This window comes from Vicugna pacos, chromosome 26 (assembly GCF_048564905.1).
Source record: "Vicugna pacos chromosome 26, VicPac4, whole genome shotgun sequence".
Taxonomy (NCBI): domain Eukaryota; kingdom Metazoa; phylum Chordata; class Mammalia; order Artiodactyla; family Camelidae; genus Vicugna; species Vicugna pacos.
The window spans coordinates 15,785,047-15,799,737 of record NC_133012.1 but is presented as its reverse complement, the minus strand read 5'-3'; the positions used below and the strand labels follow the sequence as shown (position 1 = coordinate 15,799,737).

Sequence of the window (14,691 nt, the reverse complement as noted above, 5' to 3'; positions counted from 1 at the left end):
GCCAGTTTTATGGTGGAAAAAAAACCCCTAAACTGTGTTAGTTTGTGTACAGTCACCTGCTTTTCTTGGCCAATTTTGCGTTGTTTTCAGTGTTCTCTTAGGATATTGCCCTATGTAAGTTTTTAAATCACCTCATGTATGAATGCAACTGTTCGGCACGGGGCTTTATGTATCTCTGCTGGAAGTTACCCACTTACGACTTACTGAGCTGAGAAATGAGGGTGCTCGTGGGGAGCGTGTAGCATAGAGGTTAAGAGCCGGGCTGTTGGAGTTTGATGTGGTTTCACATTGTAGCTCCATCCATTCACTGGCAGAGTGACCTCAGACAAGTTACTTAGTCTCCAGCAGGATCAGTTTGTCTTTATGTAACAGGAGAATACAAATTATAGCTTACCGTGTTGAAATTTGTTCTTTGAGAAAGGCTCAGGCTCTCATTTGCTACATCTAGAGTGGGAACATTTATTGGGTGCCTACTGTGTGCTCTGTGTGATGGTGATTGTTGGGATAGACAGACCCAGCCCCTGGCCACACCCAGTGCCTAGTGCGGGGGGTCATGTTAGAAGGTCAGCAAAAGGGGCCTGTTGAACACCAGGTTAGAGCGTGTGTAGACTGCTCTGCCCCGATCAGAGTAGGGCGGTGCCCATGGGGAGCCTTGTCAGGGGGTGCTTCTCGGGGAGATGCCATGTTACTCATTAGCTGAAGCTTCAGGATCAGCTGTGAATTGGAAGGGTGTTGGGTGGAAGGAATAATACGTACAAGAGGGAGAAACATGAGAAGATATTTTCATTTAGAGGACTCCGGGTAGTGAGTGTGACAGGAGCTGGGAGTGCGGAAGCACGGACAGTAAGGAACAAGAGGGTGGCAGGGCTGCCACATCCAAAAGGGCTCGGTGTGCCTTGTTCAGGAGAGTCGACATCTGGGAGACACAGGGACGCCTCCGAGCCCAGTGTGGACATTGGAGAGGTTGCCTTAGCAGTGGAGTGGCTGATGGACCGGGGGCTGTGAGACCAGGACATGGTTCCAGGCACCTGGGGAACGATGCCCCTGTGCTGAGGCGGAGGGAGAAGGGAGGGGATGCTAGCAGGAGGGGTTTGGGAGGTGAGAAAGGAAGCTTTCATTGTGTAAGGTGGGTGCCCGGGCATGTGGTGGTGAATGTGAGAAGAGGTAAATTTTGAGATGGATGGGTAAAAGTAGTTTGATTTTAGACACTGCTTTGCGTTCTCCTGCTGTGAAATGAAATACGATGACAGTATCAACCTTGTAGGGTTATTAGGATTAAATGAGTTGATAGGTGCATTTCGAACTCAGAGTGGTATTGTTCATCCTGTAAGGGCTATATCTTTGTCAGTAAAAACAGCAATAATATGATTGTTGTCGACATTGTGGGTAGAGGTGCCTGAAGGATGCTTTGTGGGCAGATGAAGGAAGACACTAAATATATAGGAAACCTGAGAGAGTGGTGGTTTGCACATGAGGACTTTGGATACAAGAGTGTATGGGTGGCGGTTGAAACAGTGGGCAAGACCATCTAGGGAGAGTATGTGGTGAGGAAAGAGAACAGAGCCCTTGCGATAACCAGCATTTAAAAGTACAGAAGAATGGGATCTAGAGAAGGAATAACCAGACAGATGGAAGGAATACCAGGACAGAGCTCTGATGGAGACACCAAAGAAAGATGGAGGCATCGGCTCTGGAGGCCACAGAGAGGACCTCCAGGAAAAGGGCTGAGAGCCGTAGCTTGAGTTTAATTTTTGGAACAGGTTCCCTGATGGGGACAAAAAGGCAGATCTTGATGAATCGAAGAGTAAACTATGAAGAGTTTAAATGTCTTCATCGTGAAAATGAGCATTAAATCTCAATGTGGTGTATCTGCTTAGACAGACGTTGTTTCTTTCACATATCTGACACCACCAGGAAGCGGTGTGGGGAAGGTGTGATCTGGACTGAAATCTGAACTATTTTTCCCACAGGGTTCTGCTTCAAAAACTGCCACCACCTCAGGGAGGAATATAGCCAAGCCCAGCGCCTCCATTTGGAGGAAAACACCTGGTCCAAAAGCCAAAGTGGGGTCTTCTGTTTCCTGTTTGAGGCGGAGCAGTGACAACAGAAATCTCAACTCTGATCGAGCCGTATCTCCCCAGAGGATCAGGCGGGTGTCCAGTTCTGGTAAGAATCAAATAATTCAGCTGTGCTTTAGAGCAGCTTATGAATTACTCGAATGTAAAATTTGTCCTATCAGGAAGCAGAATGACAGATTTTGATGACAGAACACTAATGCATTATGTCACTAAAGCATTTAGCCTTTTGTGGGCCAGCACCCTGCAGAGGGAAGATAGACAAAGAAGTCAGAGACAGAGCCCTGTCCTTGAACCATGAAAAGGCTGATTGAGGAGAGAGATGTGTGCATAAACCAATTTAAAGTCTAGCCAGAAGCATGTGCATATAAATACACATCTGGTATATATACACGTCATGTCATTTATAAATGTTTTACCAATGATTAAGTGCTTAATTATTCTGGTGTTATACACTAGTTTCATAATGTGCCCTCATCACATATGAAGACTAATTTTTTCTTGAATTTTACTGAAAGATGTATTACGAATTTTCAGCAATAGAAGGGCGACTAAAAAGTTAAACTTTTCTAATAGGAACTTTTATTTATGTTGGTTTGTGTATTAGAAGTAATGAAGTCATATTAGGTTTATAAATTCGAGAGCTTCCAGGGTAGCTGTTCAGTACCTTCTGAAGTTTGGCAGAGGTTCAGATTCCTCTCTGTTACATTATCAGGACAGGAAATGGGAAGGTCAGCCCATTTCACAGGGACTAAGACGGAACGCCTGCTGGCCGTTTCCGATGACTGAGAACACTCTGCAGGGAACACCCTCATGTTAGCAGGTACAAGGCTGAGCAAATTAAAGGCATGTCAGATAGATTTAGAAGTAGGTTCCCTTATAAAAATAGTGACTGCTATTGAATGGTCTGGTGGGAAAGGTGCCTCAAGAGTTAGGTGTCCACACATGTGAGAACATTTTGCAGAAACTAACAAACCCAGCTAAATCCCAGGGGAACCTCTTTACTGGTCTACACCTTAGTATTTTCGATCACGAAGCTCCCTGGTGAGAAGCTCATAGCATGCAGATGTGTTTTAAGGGTGACTTATTTAGGGTCAGGCCTCCTGCGTCAGGTCTTGAGGGTCCCGAGGAGCAAGCCCAGGAAGAGGTGTGGCTGGAGGAGGAGGGATCTGCACGCCTTCCCATTTCTGTCCCCCGAGGAGCAGAGTGGGAAAGCTGAATTTGTCAGCTTGAAGTGTTCATCCTTTGGGAGGAAGAGGAGAGGTGCTAAAGATGTTGAGAGAAGCAGCAGTCTTTATTTGGGAAGTCGCCGCAGTTTGGGGAGCGGAGGCACAAGTGAGATCAAAACTCTGGTTCTTACTGATGCTGCCACTTGGGGACTTTCCGATGGATGAGGCGCCTCTTCCTGCTTCGTGTCCGCAGCTCCTGGGACCTGGGGGCTCACAGGGCCGTGGCCACTGGCGAGCTGGCTGGTTGAGAGGAGCCCTGGTTTCTAGTGCAGCCGGGGTGCCAGGGAGCTACCTATGCAAGTCGCTCAACCTCCCTGGGCTTCTGTGAAGTGTGAGGGTTTGAGGGGGGGTGGCCCCATCAGCTTTGGCAGCCCTTAGCTTTCTAAGGGGCATTTTGAAGCTCACCTCATCTTCTGAGTAGTGGCTGCTACTGGTGTGATTCTGTGGACCACATGGTGCTCAAATCCCAGAAAACCTGAGGCGCGCGCCCTTTTATGAAACGAGGCCAGTGCCCAGGATGTATTTTAAAAGATGGGATTCTTTTATGTAGGCGATCCCACCAAGGAGTGACACAGTTTTTAAGTCCCTTCTCTGTGTGCTACAGAATGCAGTGCCTTAAAGAGAGAAAAGTAGGTCTGCTTAGTCTTACTGAAGACAGGAAATTTATTGAGCTTCTATGAACCTGTGTAAATAAGCTCTGAGTCACGCAGAGTTTTCAATCCAAGTTAAAAACTGAATTATATTTAACCTGGTTTTCCATATATAAATGGAAAAAAAAATAGTGTAACCAGAAATTTTCTGGATTTGCACTTGAGTTTTTTTTTTTTCTCATTTTAATGGTTGGCGGACTCACTGGATTATGCTATGCTATGTTTTTAAAAAATTAATAGCAGCTAACTTGTTTGCATGCTCACAATAAATTGAGAGGCGTTTGTTGTGGGGGACAGGAAACTTAATCACCACAGAGTTAAAAGTAGAACAGAAAATCAAGAAGCAAAAAACAATGTGCCTTTGGATCATGGACAGCGTGTTACCATTTACTGTACAATGAAGCGTTTGTGTCTCAGAAAATTGAAACCAAATGGACATCCTCTGTACACATACATAGTTACTCTACTGAAAGGTAACCAGCAGGAATGTTCCAGCCAATTTGGGGTTTTCAATAAATCTTTTCAGAGAACTAAGTAGAAAACCAGACCTGGGGTTGAAATAGCCTTTTTCTTGAAGCTGTAAAATGAGTATGAGAATTATAATTAAACCCAGTGGAACTTTTCCATTTCATTTGTCAAAGTCTAGGCACTGGAATATACAGCATGTGACTGTAGTTAACACGGCTGCGTGATACGTAGAAAAGTTATTAAGAGAGTATATCCTAAGAGTGAATCTCATTACAAGGAAAAAAAAAAGTTTTTTTCAGTTTTGTGTATATGAGGTGGTGGACGCTACCTAAACTTGCTGTGGTCATCACTTCACAAAACATGTAAGTCAAACTATTATGCTTAAATGTATACAGTGATGTGTGTCAGTGGTATCTCATTAAAACTGGAAACTAAAAAGTAAAAATCTGGAAATTTAGATAAAACCAGATTGTAAGGGATTATAACATACCATATGCAAACTATCTCTGCTTCTTTGGAGTATGTATGTGTTTTAACCACTCAATTAAATAAGGTAAGCAAGGAAAACTGTTTCGAGTAATAATTGTAATACCAGTGATAACAGCTCACACTTATTAAATGTTTACAGGTTCCAGGCTCTGTCTTTATCATTTCATTGGTCAATTCACTTAATCCTCACAATAGTTCTGTGAGGCTTTTCCGCGTTTTACAGTTGAGGAAGCCCTCACAGAGAAGTTATGTAATTTGTCCAGGTTATGCAGCTAGGAAGTGGCCGAGGTAGATGCAGACCAGGTGACAGGGCTCTGGGATCCACGCTCTGCCCTTTCACATTATTAGTCTAAAGAAACACTATTAGTCTGACCACGAGTTTTGAAAAGTGAATTTTTAATTTTAATAAAGGATGTTTAAATTCTTTGCTCAGCTGAATGGTTTACAAAATGTGGCGTTAAGGCCGTTGGCTTAACGTTCTGTATCACTTTACCATAATGTAAATGATTTTACATGCTTATTGCAAATTAATGCAGCTGAGTGAATAACTGCCGAGGAAATACTCCGAGAGCTACTCAGGCACCTTCGCAGACTGCTTGCCACCCTCTTTGAGCGGTAACGCCAGTTCTTAGCAGGTTTTAGATTGTAAATGGGTGTGTTCCTTCATTTTCTTCGTGCACACATGTAAGTGCCCTGCCAGTGAGCAGCCTGAGCTGGGCAGGGTTACGGAAAGAGAACAGAATATACTCCCGGCCTTTGAAACTACCCGAGGGGTGGGGGTGCCAAATCTTGCAGCAACCACAGAGCGACACAGAGGGATCTGTAAGGGGTGTGGAAAAGGTCCTTAAGTGCTTTAGGATTTGGAAGAAAAGAACGTTCAGGGGCCTGTGTGATCATAAGGAACCTGAAGAAAGGCCTCATGAAAGATGTTGTTTCTCTTTCTCCAGAAGAAAACTAAAGACCATTTCAAAAGGGAAAATCTTTGTTTTAATTCGGTTTACTGTGGGTTAATGAAATAAATTCCTCGCAAACCAGGAGTACACCCCAGACCTGTAGTGACTCGCCTGCCTTTGTAGGTTTCTCTTCTTTCTTGCCCAGTTGCTTTTGAAAACTGGTTTCTTGTTTATATAGTGTTAAAGGGAATTTAAAATCTTTTCAATTTACTTTTATATCATTTTGGCCTTTTCTAGGCAAGTATTTGAGAGACATAGCTAGCAAAATTATGAGAAATGTATTCAGATTTGCAGAAGTTAATTATTAAAAGCCAGAAATGATCACCTGTATTCCAAAAGCGAACTTTAGTATGTTGCTTAAAGATGTTTCTGTCTTTATATGTAATTAAACCACTTTTTAAAGAATGTATCTCAAGGTTTCTTGCCTTAAAAATAATAGTAGTAAGGTGTTCTGAGTGCTAATGAAAGCTGTTCCAAGCTTTCTAAATCCGTAATTTCATTTAATCCTCACAACTCATGAGGTGCACATACTGTGATTTTCCCCATCCTACAGATAGGGATTTTGAGGTTTTGAAAGCTTAAGCAGTTTGTCCAAAGTTACAAGTTAGTAATTGGCGGAGACAGGACTCAGGCCAGGCGGTCTAGCCTCGAAGCCTCCTGTCCGTCACATACTCAGTCCTTCTGACACACTTACACCCTCGCTCACTCACAACACAAGGGAGATCATATGTTTAGTGTGTATGATGGTCAGTGCCGAAGAGAAAAGCCAAGCAGGGAAGGGAGTCAGATCTTTACACAGGGTGACACATTAGAGCCAACCCTGTCAGAGGAGAAGGAGGGAAGCACTGGGCTATCAGAGGGAAGGACTTTCCAGGTGAAGGGAACAGCAGGTGCAAAGATCAGGGTGAGGTCATGTGTGTGTGTGGTGGGGCAGGAAGTGGGGATGAGGCCAACCAAGTAGGGCCTTGTGGTACCAGGAGACAAGCATCTTCTCTTTTCTTCCTTGTGAATTCTTGATCATTTTGCAGGCACTCCAGAGAATTCTGCTCACTTGGCAAGCAGTTCTGGAGAAGACTGCTTCATGGACTGACTCTTAAACTCTGCTAGTGTGTGACTCTGCAGTCTGACTTATCCATTCAAGAAATGTTCTGAGTGCCTACTGTGTGCTGGGCGGTTCACTAGATTCAGAGAATATTAACATGATTAATTTGCCCTTTTAATGAGCTCACTGGTTGGAGAATGAGGTGAAAAGGGGAATTTCAGAAAATCCTTTGAATGCAGCCTCTTCATTCTTCAGCGCCCAGCCGAACTGTCCTGTTCTCGGTGGTACTTTGCATTTATTATGCTGTGCTATAATTACTTTCTTACATGTCTGTGAGCTCCATAAGGGTAGAGTCCAGGTCTTAGTTATTTTTATATTTTCCAGTGCTCAGCACAGTGTACCTATTACACAACAGGTGTTTAAAAATGCTGTCTGGCTGGACTTGAATGGAAACTTGTGTGAAGTACTTTGTGGCCACAGTAAAGGGAACACCACTAACCTAGCCCGAGGGAAGACTGGGGAACAGTGGTGACATTGAACTGGCCTTGGAATGTGCCCGTGGGGCTTTGCCAGACATGGGAGGTGGCTGGCATTCCCCAGGGTGCAAATGGTAGAGGTTTGCAGGGCACAGCATGTTGAGGGACATCAGGGCACCATGTGCCCCAAGCAGACCGTGTGTCGGGCCAAGCGACAGGTGAGCCCCGAGGAAGGTTGAGGCAGATCAGCTCTAATCATCTAGGCACAAACGTGTGAGAGTCACGTGCTTTTGGGGAGAAAGCAGAGTGAGTATATTAAATATGCTTTGGAGGAAGAGGGCCTGGTAAGCTCCATTGGCGAGCAGTCCCCAGTGTCTCCTCGGCTTTCTTGTCCAGGTGGCCATGAGGTGACATGCGGAATAGTCAGAAGGAGAATGATGGGTTTTGTTTGGGGGTTGTTGAATTTGAAGAGCCTAAAGCCTGAGAAGGCAGCTCCTGGGGCGTGCACATGTTTGAGGTTTAAGACAGCACCAGTGTGCAGAGGGTCAGGACGCCTGCAGGCAAAGAGCAGATGAGGTTGAGAGCCACAGGGTGACAGCCAGCCAGGCCAGGGAAGCATCAGAAGGTGTCCAGCGCACCGGCAAGTAGGTCTTTGAAATAAAGGAGTGCAGAAGTATGTAGATGCAGATCCACTTAGAGGTTAAATGGTGGGGACGAAGCATGAAGATTGAAAGGAGCCCTATGGATAGCGGGCAGCTTCCTCTTTTGTATTTTCTGTCTTATTTTTTTGAGGTTAGGTGAATTCTTTCAGGTGAACTCGTGCAGATTTTCTTGACTGGTTTATTTTTGTAGCCTTAGGAAGGGAAACAAACTGAAGACAACGTTGAGTCCTGAGTCTCAGTGACCTGATGGTCCAGGGTAGCTCTGCTGGTGAGCCTTGGCTTCTACGGAGCAGGAGGCTCGCGCGTGCGCTCTGTTCGCGTCAGGATGCCCGGTGTGATCGCCGGGTGAGCCCATTCACGACCACGCGGACTGATCTGCGGGTGAACCTATGAAGGCCCTTCTTCGCCGTCTTTGTGGTGGCTGGGAAAACCCGAGTCTTTGACTTTACTACACCCTCAGTTTCGGGACACGTGTTCCCAGGCCAGTGAATAAGGAAGTTATTTTTGTTTACTCTGCCCCTGAAGCAGCAACATGCTGTGAACATACTTGAAGGTACTGACAGTATCACCACAAACGCGGTACTTCTGTGTTTCAAGTCATCATGAGAACCTTGTTTTATGGAATGTTCTTGTTTCTCTGTCAAATGACTGCCCTCTTAAGACTTGCTGTTTCCGTTGTGGCTCACCTGTACTGCTGTGACTTTAGCTTCTGAGTTTTCTCTTGCATTTAAGCAAATGGTGGTGGTTATGCAGAGTCCAGTTTCTGGTACCCTACTGATGGAATATTGCCTTAGCTAATTCAAGAATGCAGAATACTAAAATCACCGTTTGCAATATATAAATGTGAAATGTTACAGAAATTCTGCGTTTTGGAAGATCTGTTCACTTAGACAGTTTGAAGGTGTATATTCTGCAAGTTATACCCCAGAGCCTGAGGAATCGTGAGCTGGATGAGACATGATTCTTGCCCTCAAGGTGTCAGCCAAGGTGTGGAGATGGCCAGTTTGTCCCTCATCACATCTGTCCTTTTAATACCGTAGAAAAGAGCTGTAACATTTCAGAAGAGGGTAAGATAACAAATATCGAAGTTTGTTTATTCTTTCTTGCAATAATGTAGGTAATTCTCTCATATAATAGAGGTACGCCCTTACATAAGGGCCAGTCTTGCTTTATGTTCATGCTTTCTGCTGTTAAATTTTGCCACTGAGACCCAAGAATAAAAGATAAGAAGGATGCATATGGATTAAGGTATTTTTCAGGACTTGGCTGGCACACTAGGAAGTAGAGATGAAGGAACAGTTAGAGTTCAGACGGAGGACAGAGTCAGTGCAGGAGGCATGGCCATACGGAGGAAGGCAGGTGGGCAGTTAGGAAGCAGGGCATTGGTGTCCTGTCAATCAGCAAAGAGAAGAGGTTCGGACATAGCCCAAGTCTGTCCGTGTCAAGAAAGGAACATGGGGAGCATTGTCCCAAGCAAGGTAAACCATCTTGTATCTTGAATTGAACCAGTTAATTTGGACATCACATTAGGTTTCCAATGCCCCCTTTTCAGTAGGCAGTTTAAAAAGTATAGCACTTTAAAAATGGGAAGGGGGAAAAACACACCCTTAACCTCATCAATGCCACATAGTCTTTAACTTCATAATTTCTACCGGTCCACTGCCTTTTCTTTTTGAATATTCTCTTGCACATATGCTTACATATTTCTAAGGGGGACAAACAGTTCCTGCTGCTCTAGGAACCCCATCCCCAACAGTCAGTAGGCACTTCATCAGTTGATTGAAGTTTCTTTTTCACTTAAAAGGTGTGGTGTCTATTTTCCTAGATTCTTGAATTTTTAAATAACTTTTTAAAATTTGGTTTAAAATGACTGTGTCATCATCTGAATGTGCTGTGATTTATTTCTTCAAACTTCCTTGAACTTGAAGTTGTTTCCAGTGATTTTCAGTGTGTTAAACAACTCTACCCTGAAGAACTTTGTACGTAAGTACTTAAGTGGTCAGATAAGTTACTTTGATACATTCCTTTAGGTGGAATCAGAGGGCGTGAGCATTTTTAAGACTTTTGAGACATGTTGCCAAGTTGCCTGTCAGAAACCACATACAAGTCTGTGCTCCTACTCCGAGTATGTAAGCCTGTTTCCCACGACCCTAGCCAATATATATATTTTAAGTTAAAATATAGTTACTGTATAATATTATATGTAGTAGATGTACAATATAGTGATTCATAATTTTTGAAGGCTGTACTCCATTTATAGTTATTATAAAATATTGGCTATAGTCCATGTGTTGACATTTTTAACACTCTTGCCAAATATTCACTGTTTAGGGAAGCACAAGATGGTATCTTATTTTAATTGGCATATTCTTTAATTTTTTTCCATAGACAGTTACAAAAATATTTTTTTCTTGTGACAGCTTTTAAGATGTACTCTCTTAGCAAGTTTCAAATATGTGATACAGTATTATTAATGAGTTACCACACTCTACATTGCATCCTCTTGATTTATTTTATGACTGCAAGTTTGTACCTTTTTGACCCCCTTCAGTTGGCATATTCTTGGCACCCAAATATTTTCTGGAAACATGAGATATAAAGGTCGAAGTGCTGAGGTACAGAACACAAGATCAAAACGTGCCTCCTTGAAGTTACATTCTGGTGGGAGCGAGGGGCTATTCACAGGGGAATACAGGATATAGGATGGTTGACAGTGTGTAGTCCTAAAGAGAGAAGAAATAGTAATGCACAGAAGAGGGGATTTGAAATGTAGGGGTGTGTGAGGTGGTGAGAGAGGGAGAGGTAACTCTTGAGTAAAGGCCCAGGGAAGCTAGCAGTGTGAATATCTGGAAGAAAACCGTACCTGTCAAAGTAAACAGCTGGACAGACCTGGAGGTGGAGCAGGACTGATAACTCTAGGAATAGCAAGGAATGACATAAGGAAACATGAAATAGGCAATGAGGCTTGACAGGTGGTAGAGAGCCAGATCATGTACAGTCTTGAAAAATTATAAGGGCTTTGGCTTTAAACCAAAGTGACTTATTTTAACAAAATTGCTCTAATAGCTGTGCAAAGAATACACTGAATGGGAGTGGGGGCCAGATCAGAAAGATAAATGTGGAGGTATCTCTATAATCATGGCGGGAGATTGTGGTGTCCTGGACCAGGGTTGTGGGAGGGTTAGGTGGAAGTGTTGGAGGGGCTACAGGTTCTAGAAATATGTGTTGAAAATAAAGACAACAGGATTTGCTGATGGGGTGAGGGTGAGAACAGGAAGAGAAGAGTCAGAGATGGCTCTAAACATTTTGGTGTGAGCAGTGGGAGGATGCTGCTGCCATGAGCTGAGATGGAGAAGGATGATGGCAACATGGATGTTGGAAGGTGGGTATCAGGATCTCGGTTGAAGAGACGCCAAGTTGAGATGAATCACAGATACATACATAAGCAAAGGCATGGAGTAGAGAGTTGGCTATCCAAGTCTAGAGGGCATAGGAGAAATCTGGTCTAGGGAGGTAAATCTGGGATTCATCAACATTTCAATGGTATTTAAAGCTGCTAGACTGGATGAGATCGCCCAGAGAGTAAGAGCAGAAAGAGAACAGGTCAGGGGCACGTTGGGGACCTCCATGGAGTACTCCTCCAAGTACCTCTGGGGTCCTAAGCTTTAAAGGGCTAGAGAGACGAGGAGGAATCACAAAGGAGACCAAGAAGGGACAGCCAGGAAGGTAGGAGGGAAGTCAGTCAGGAGTGGGGTTCTGGAGGCCCGGTAGAGAAAGCCTTTCAAGGAGAAAGGACTCAGCGGCATCAAATGCTGTTGATGGAGAATACAGTAGATCAAGACGCAGTTTGGTTTAAACCAGAAGGTTATGTGTTTATTTAACAGTAAGCTAGAGGTAGGCAGTTCCAGTAATGGCATCTTTCTGCCCCTCCTGCCTCAGCATGTTGTTTTTGTCAGTGACTGTTAAGAAAGTCTTAGAGTTCCAAGTGCTAAGTCCTCCTGCTGCTGTGCCTAAGGATGGACAGCGTCCCAGACAGTGCCTTTCTCGGACAAGCCTGCCTGCCTTCACCAGGGAGGAGAGACCTCATTCAGCTCCTTGTACCCCCAGCACTCTCACCTTTAAGTCTTATTGGCACAGACTGGATCATGCGGTCTAATTTGAAGAAAGGTTAGGAATGCAAATATTTGGCTCTTTAAACCCTTCCGTAGGATACGCGAGACAGAAATGGGGATTAGGAATGACAGCTGGGGAGCCAGGAAAGATGTTAGACTTAAAGGTTAAGTTGAGGTTAAACTGAAGAGAGGAAAAAAAGGTTAAATGGAAAAGGTTAAATAGAAAAAAGGTTAAAGGTTAAATTGAACATAAAATTGTGCTGATTATTTTAATTTACTCTTGTTTAGAGCTTTTGCTCACTTGTACTGTTTGGAGATGTGTGATTCTTTGTTACTGATTTGACATTGTCCTTTGTCTTGTGTTTTACTGTATGACTTATTTTGCTTATGGTGATTTTTAAATTTTTCCACTTTTATAGTCACATACATCTTTTCTTCTAATTTTTCATATGTTTTTATGTTTAACAAGACCTTCTCTACTGAAGGAGAAGACTGATCTGTATTTAATCATGGTGAAGTTGTATGCTTTTGTTTTAACCCTTTCCTTTTTGATCCAATTTTAGTAACTTTTTGGTGCATGCTGAGAAACTAGTAGCTAATATTTATGTCACAATATGCCAGCTGCTGTCCTAAGCATTTAAAAATATAAACTCACTTAACTCTCACAAGCACCTGTGGAGTAAGTACCACTGTAATCACCCGCATTCTTATATGTGAGGAAACGGCACAGAGAGGTTAGGTAACCTGCTCACAGCCAGTGTGCTGTGGAGCTGCGTTTAACCTAGGCGGTCTGGCTCTAAGCTGTCAGCATTGAACCACTACACCATGGTGCTTCTCAGATTTTAATTTTTTTTTAAATTCAAATATCTTAATACTACAAATAAATGTCTTCACTGACTTGAAATCTCTTTTATTCTGAATTGTTATATTTCTGAGATTGATACACCAGTTTATTAACCTGCCCATATAATTGTATGCCATTTAATAGGCTGTTGTACTGTTTTATAATATCCTATAATAACTAGTAGCCCAAGTTCCTTCTTTCTATTTTTAAACTTTGTAAAATATATAATATATAAATATAAAGCATATATAAATGTATATAAAATAATATATATGTATATACATATATATAATATATATAAATATAAAAATTTTACCATTCTAATAACTTCTCGGTGTACAATTCGGTGGTGTTAAGCCCATTTCCAGAGTTGTGCAACCAACACTGCAGCTTTTCATCTTCTCCAGCTGAAACTCTGTCCCTTAGACGCTACCTCCCCCTTCTCCCTTCCCTCAACCCCTGGCGCCCCCATTCTCCTTTCTGCCTCCATGAATCTAATGACTCGAGGTACCTTGTGTAAGGGGACTCATACGTTATTTGTCGTTTTGTGACCGGCTTGTTTCACTTAGCATAATGTCTTTAGATTCATCCATGTTGCAGCCTGTCAGAATCTCCTTCTTTTTTAAGGCTGAATATTTCGTGGTATTTATATGCCACATTTTGTTTATTCATTCATCTGTCAGTAGACACTTGGGTTACTTTCACTGTTGGGCTATTGTGAATATTGCTGTGACCTTGAGTGTACAAGTATCTCTTGAAGATCTTGCTTTCAGTTGTTTTGGGTAAATACCCAGAAGCTGAATTGCTTGATTAGAAGGTAGTTCTATTTTTAATTTTTTGAGGAACCCATCATACCATTTCCCACAGCATCTACACCATTTTACTCTTCTACCATCAATGCCCAGGATTCTAATTTCTGCACCTCCTTGATGACAATATTTCCCGTCATTTTTATAATAGCCATTCTGTTAGAAGCGAAATGATAGCTTACTGTGGTTTTGATTTGCATTTCCCTAATGATTAATGATGTTGAGCAATTTTTCATGTGCCTCTTGACCAATGTATATCTTTGGAGAAAGGTCTATTCAAGTCCTTTGCCCATTTTTTAATCAAATTTTTTTTGTTGGTAGCATTGGATTATAATCCTCATTTTTATGTTCCAAAATTTTTTGTCTATTCTTACTTACTCTAGACTAGTTTAAATTGTTTTAAATTTTTTTCCCAATCCCCCTTTAAAAATAATGACATACGGATTTAGATAGAAATATTAGTCTATTAATGTACTCAGAGAAGAATTAACATTTATGTCCCACTTACTCAAATATTTTATGCCCCTGATTTTTATAATTCTTTCATCGTACTAACAGTATTGGACACATGTATTTATAGAAATAGTGTGTGTGTGCATACATGTCTGTGTGCCCAACTACTTTTTGTTACTAAAGCAAAGAAAATCTCTTCTTCTTTCCTGGTACATGGGAAAGCTGTTGCTTTTTTGTACAGTATTTTGTAAGCAGATTATCAGGTCTATTTAAATAGCTTCTAGACATCAATACTCTACCACTGGAGCTAAATTTTGTAACATGTGCATGAGTATTAATGAGAGAACGTGGTCCTTTTGAGTTGAGAGTGAACCTGCAGCCATAGTTTCACATATGTGTAACTTATTTCTCCCATAACTTATTGTTGGT

General features: G+C 42.4%; 1 protein-coding gene across 7 annotated transcripts in view; it reads left to right on the top strand.

The window, feature by feature from the left end:
• The window catches only part of MTUS1 (microtubule associated scaffold protein 1), a 130,030-nt gene that overhangs the window by 39,663 nt on the left and 75,676 nt on the right, over positions 1 to 14,691 (top strand). For all 7 annotated transcript variants that reach the window (XM_031691459.2, XM_031691457.2, XM_072950393.1 and 4 more), the window contains one exon: positions 1,971 to 2,166. In XM_031691459.2, coding sequence (XP_031547319.2) covers positions 1,971 to 2,166 — 196 coding nt within the window. The remainder of the gene's footprint in view (positions 1 to 1,970; positions 2,167 to 14,691) is intronic.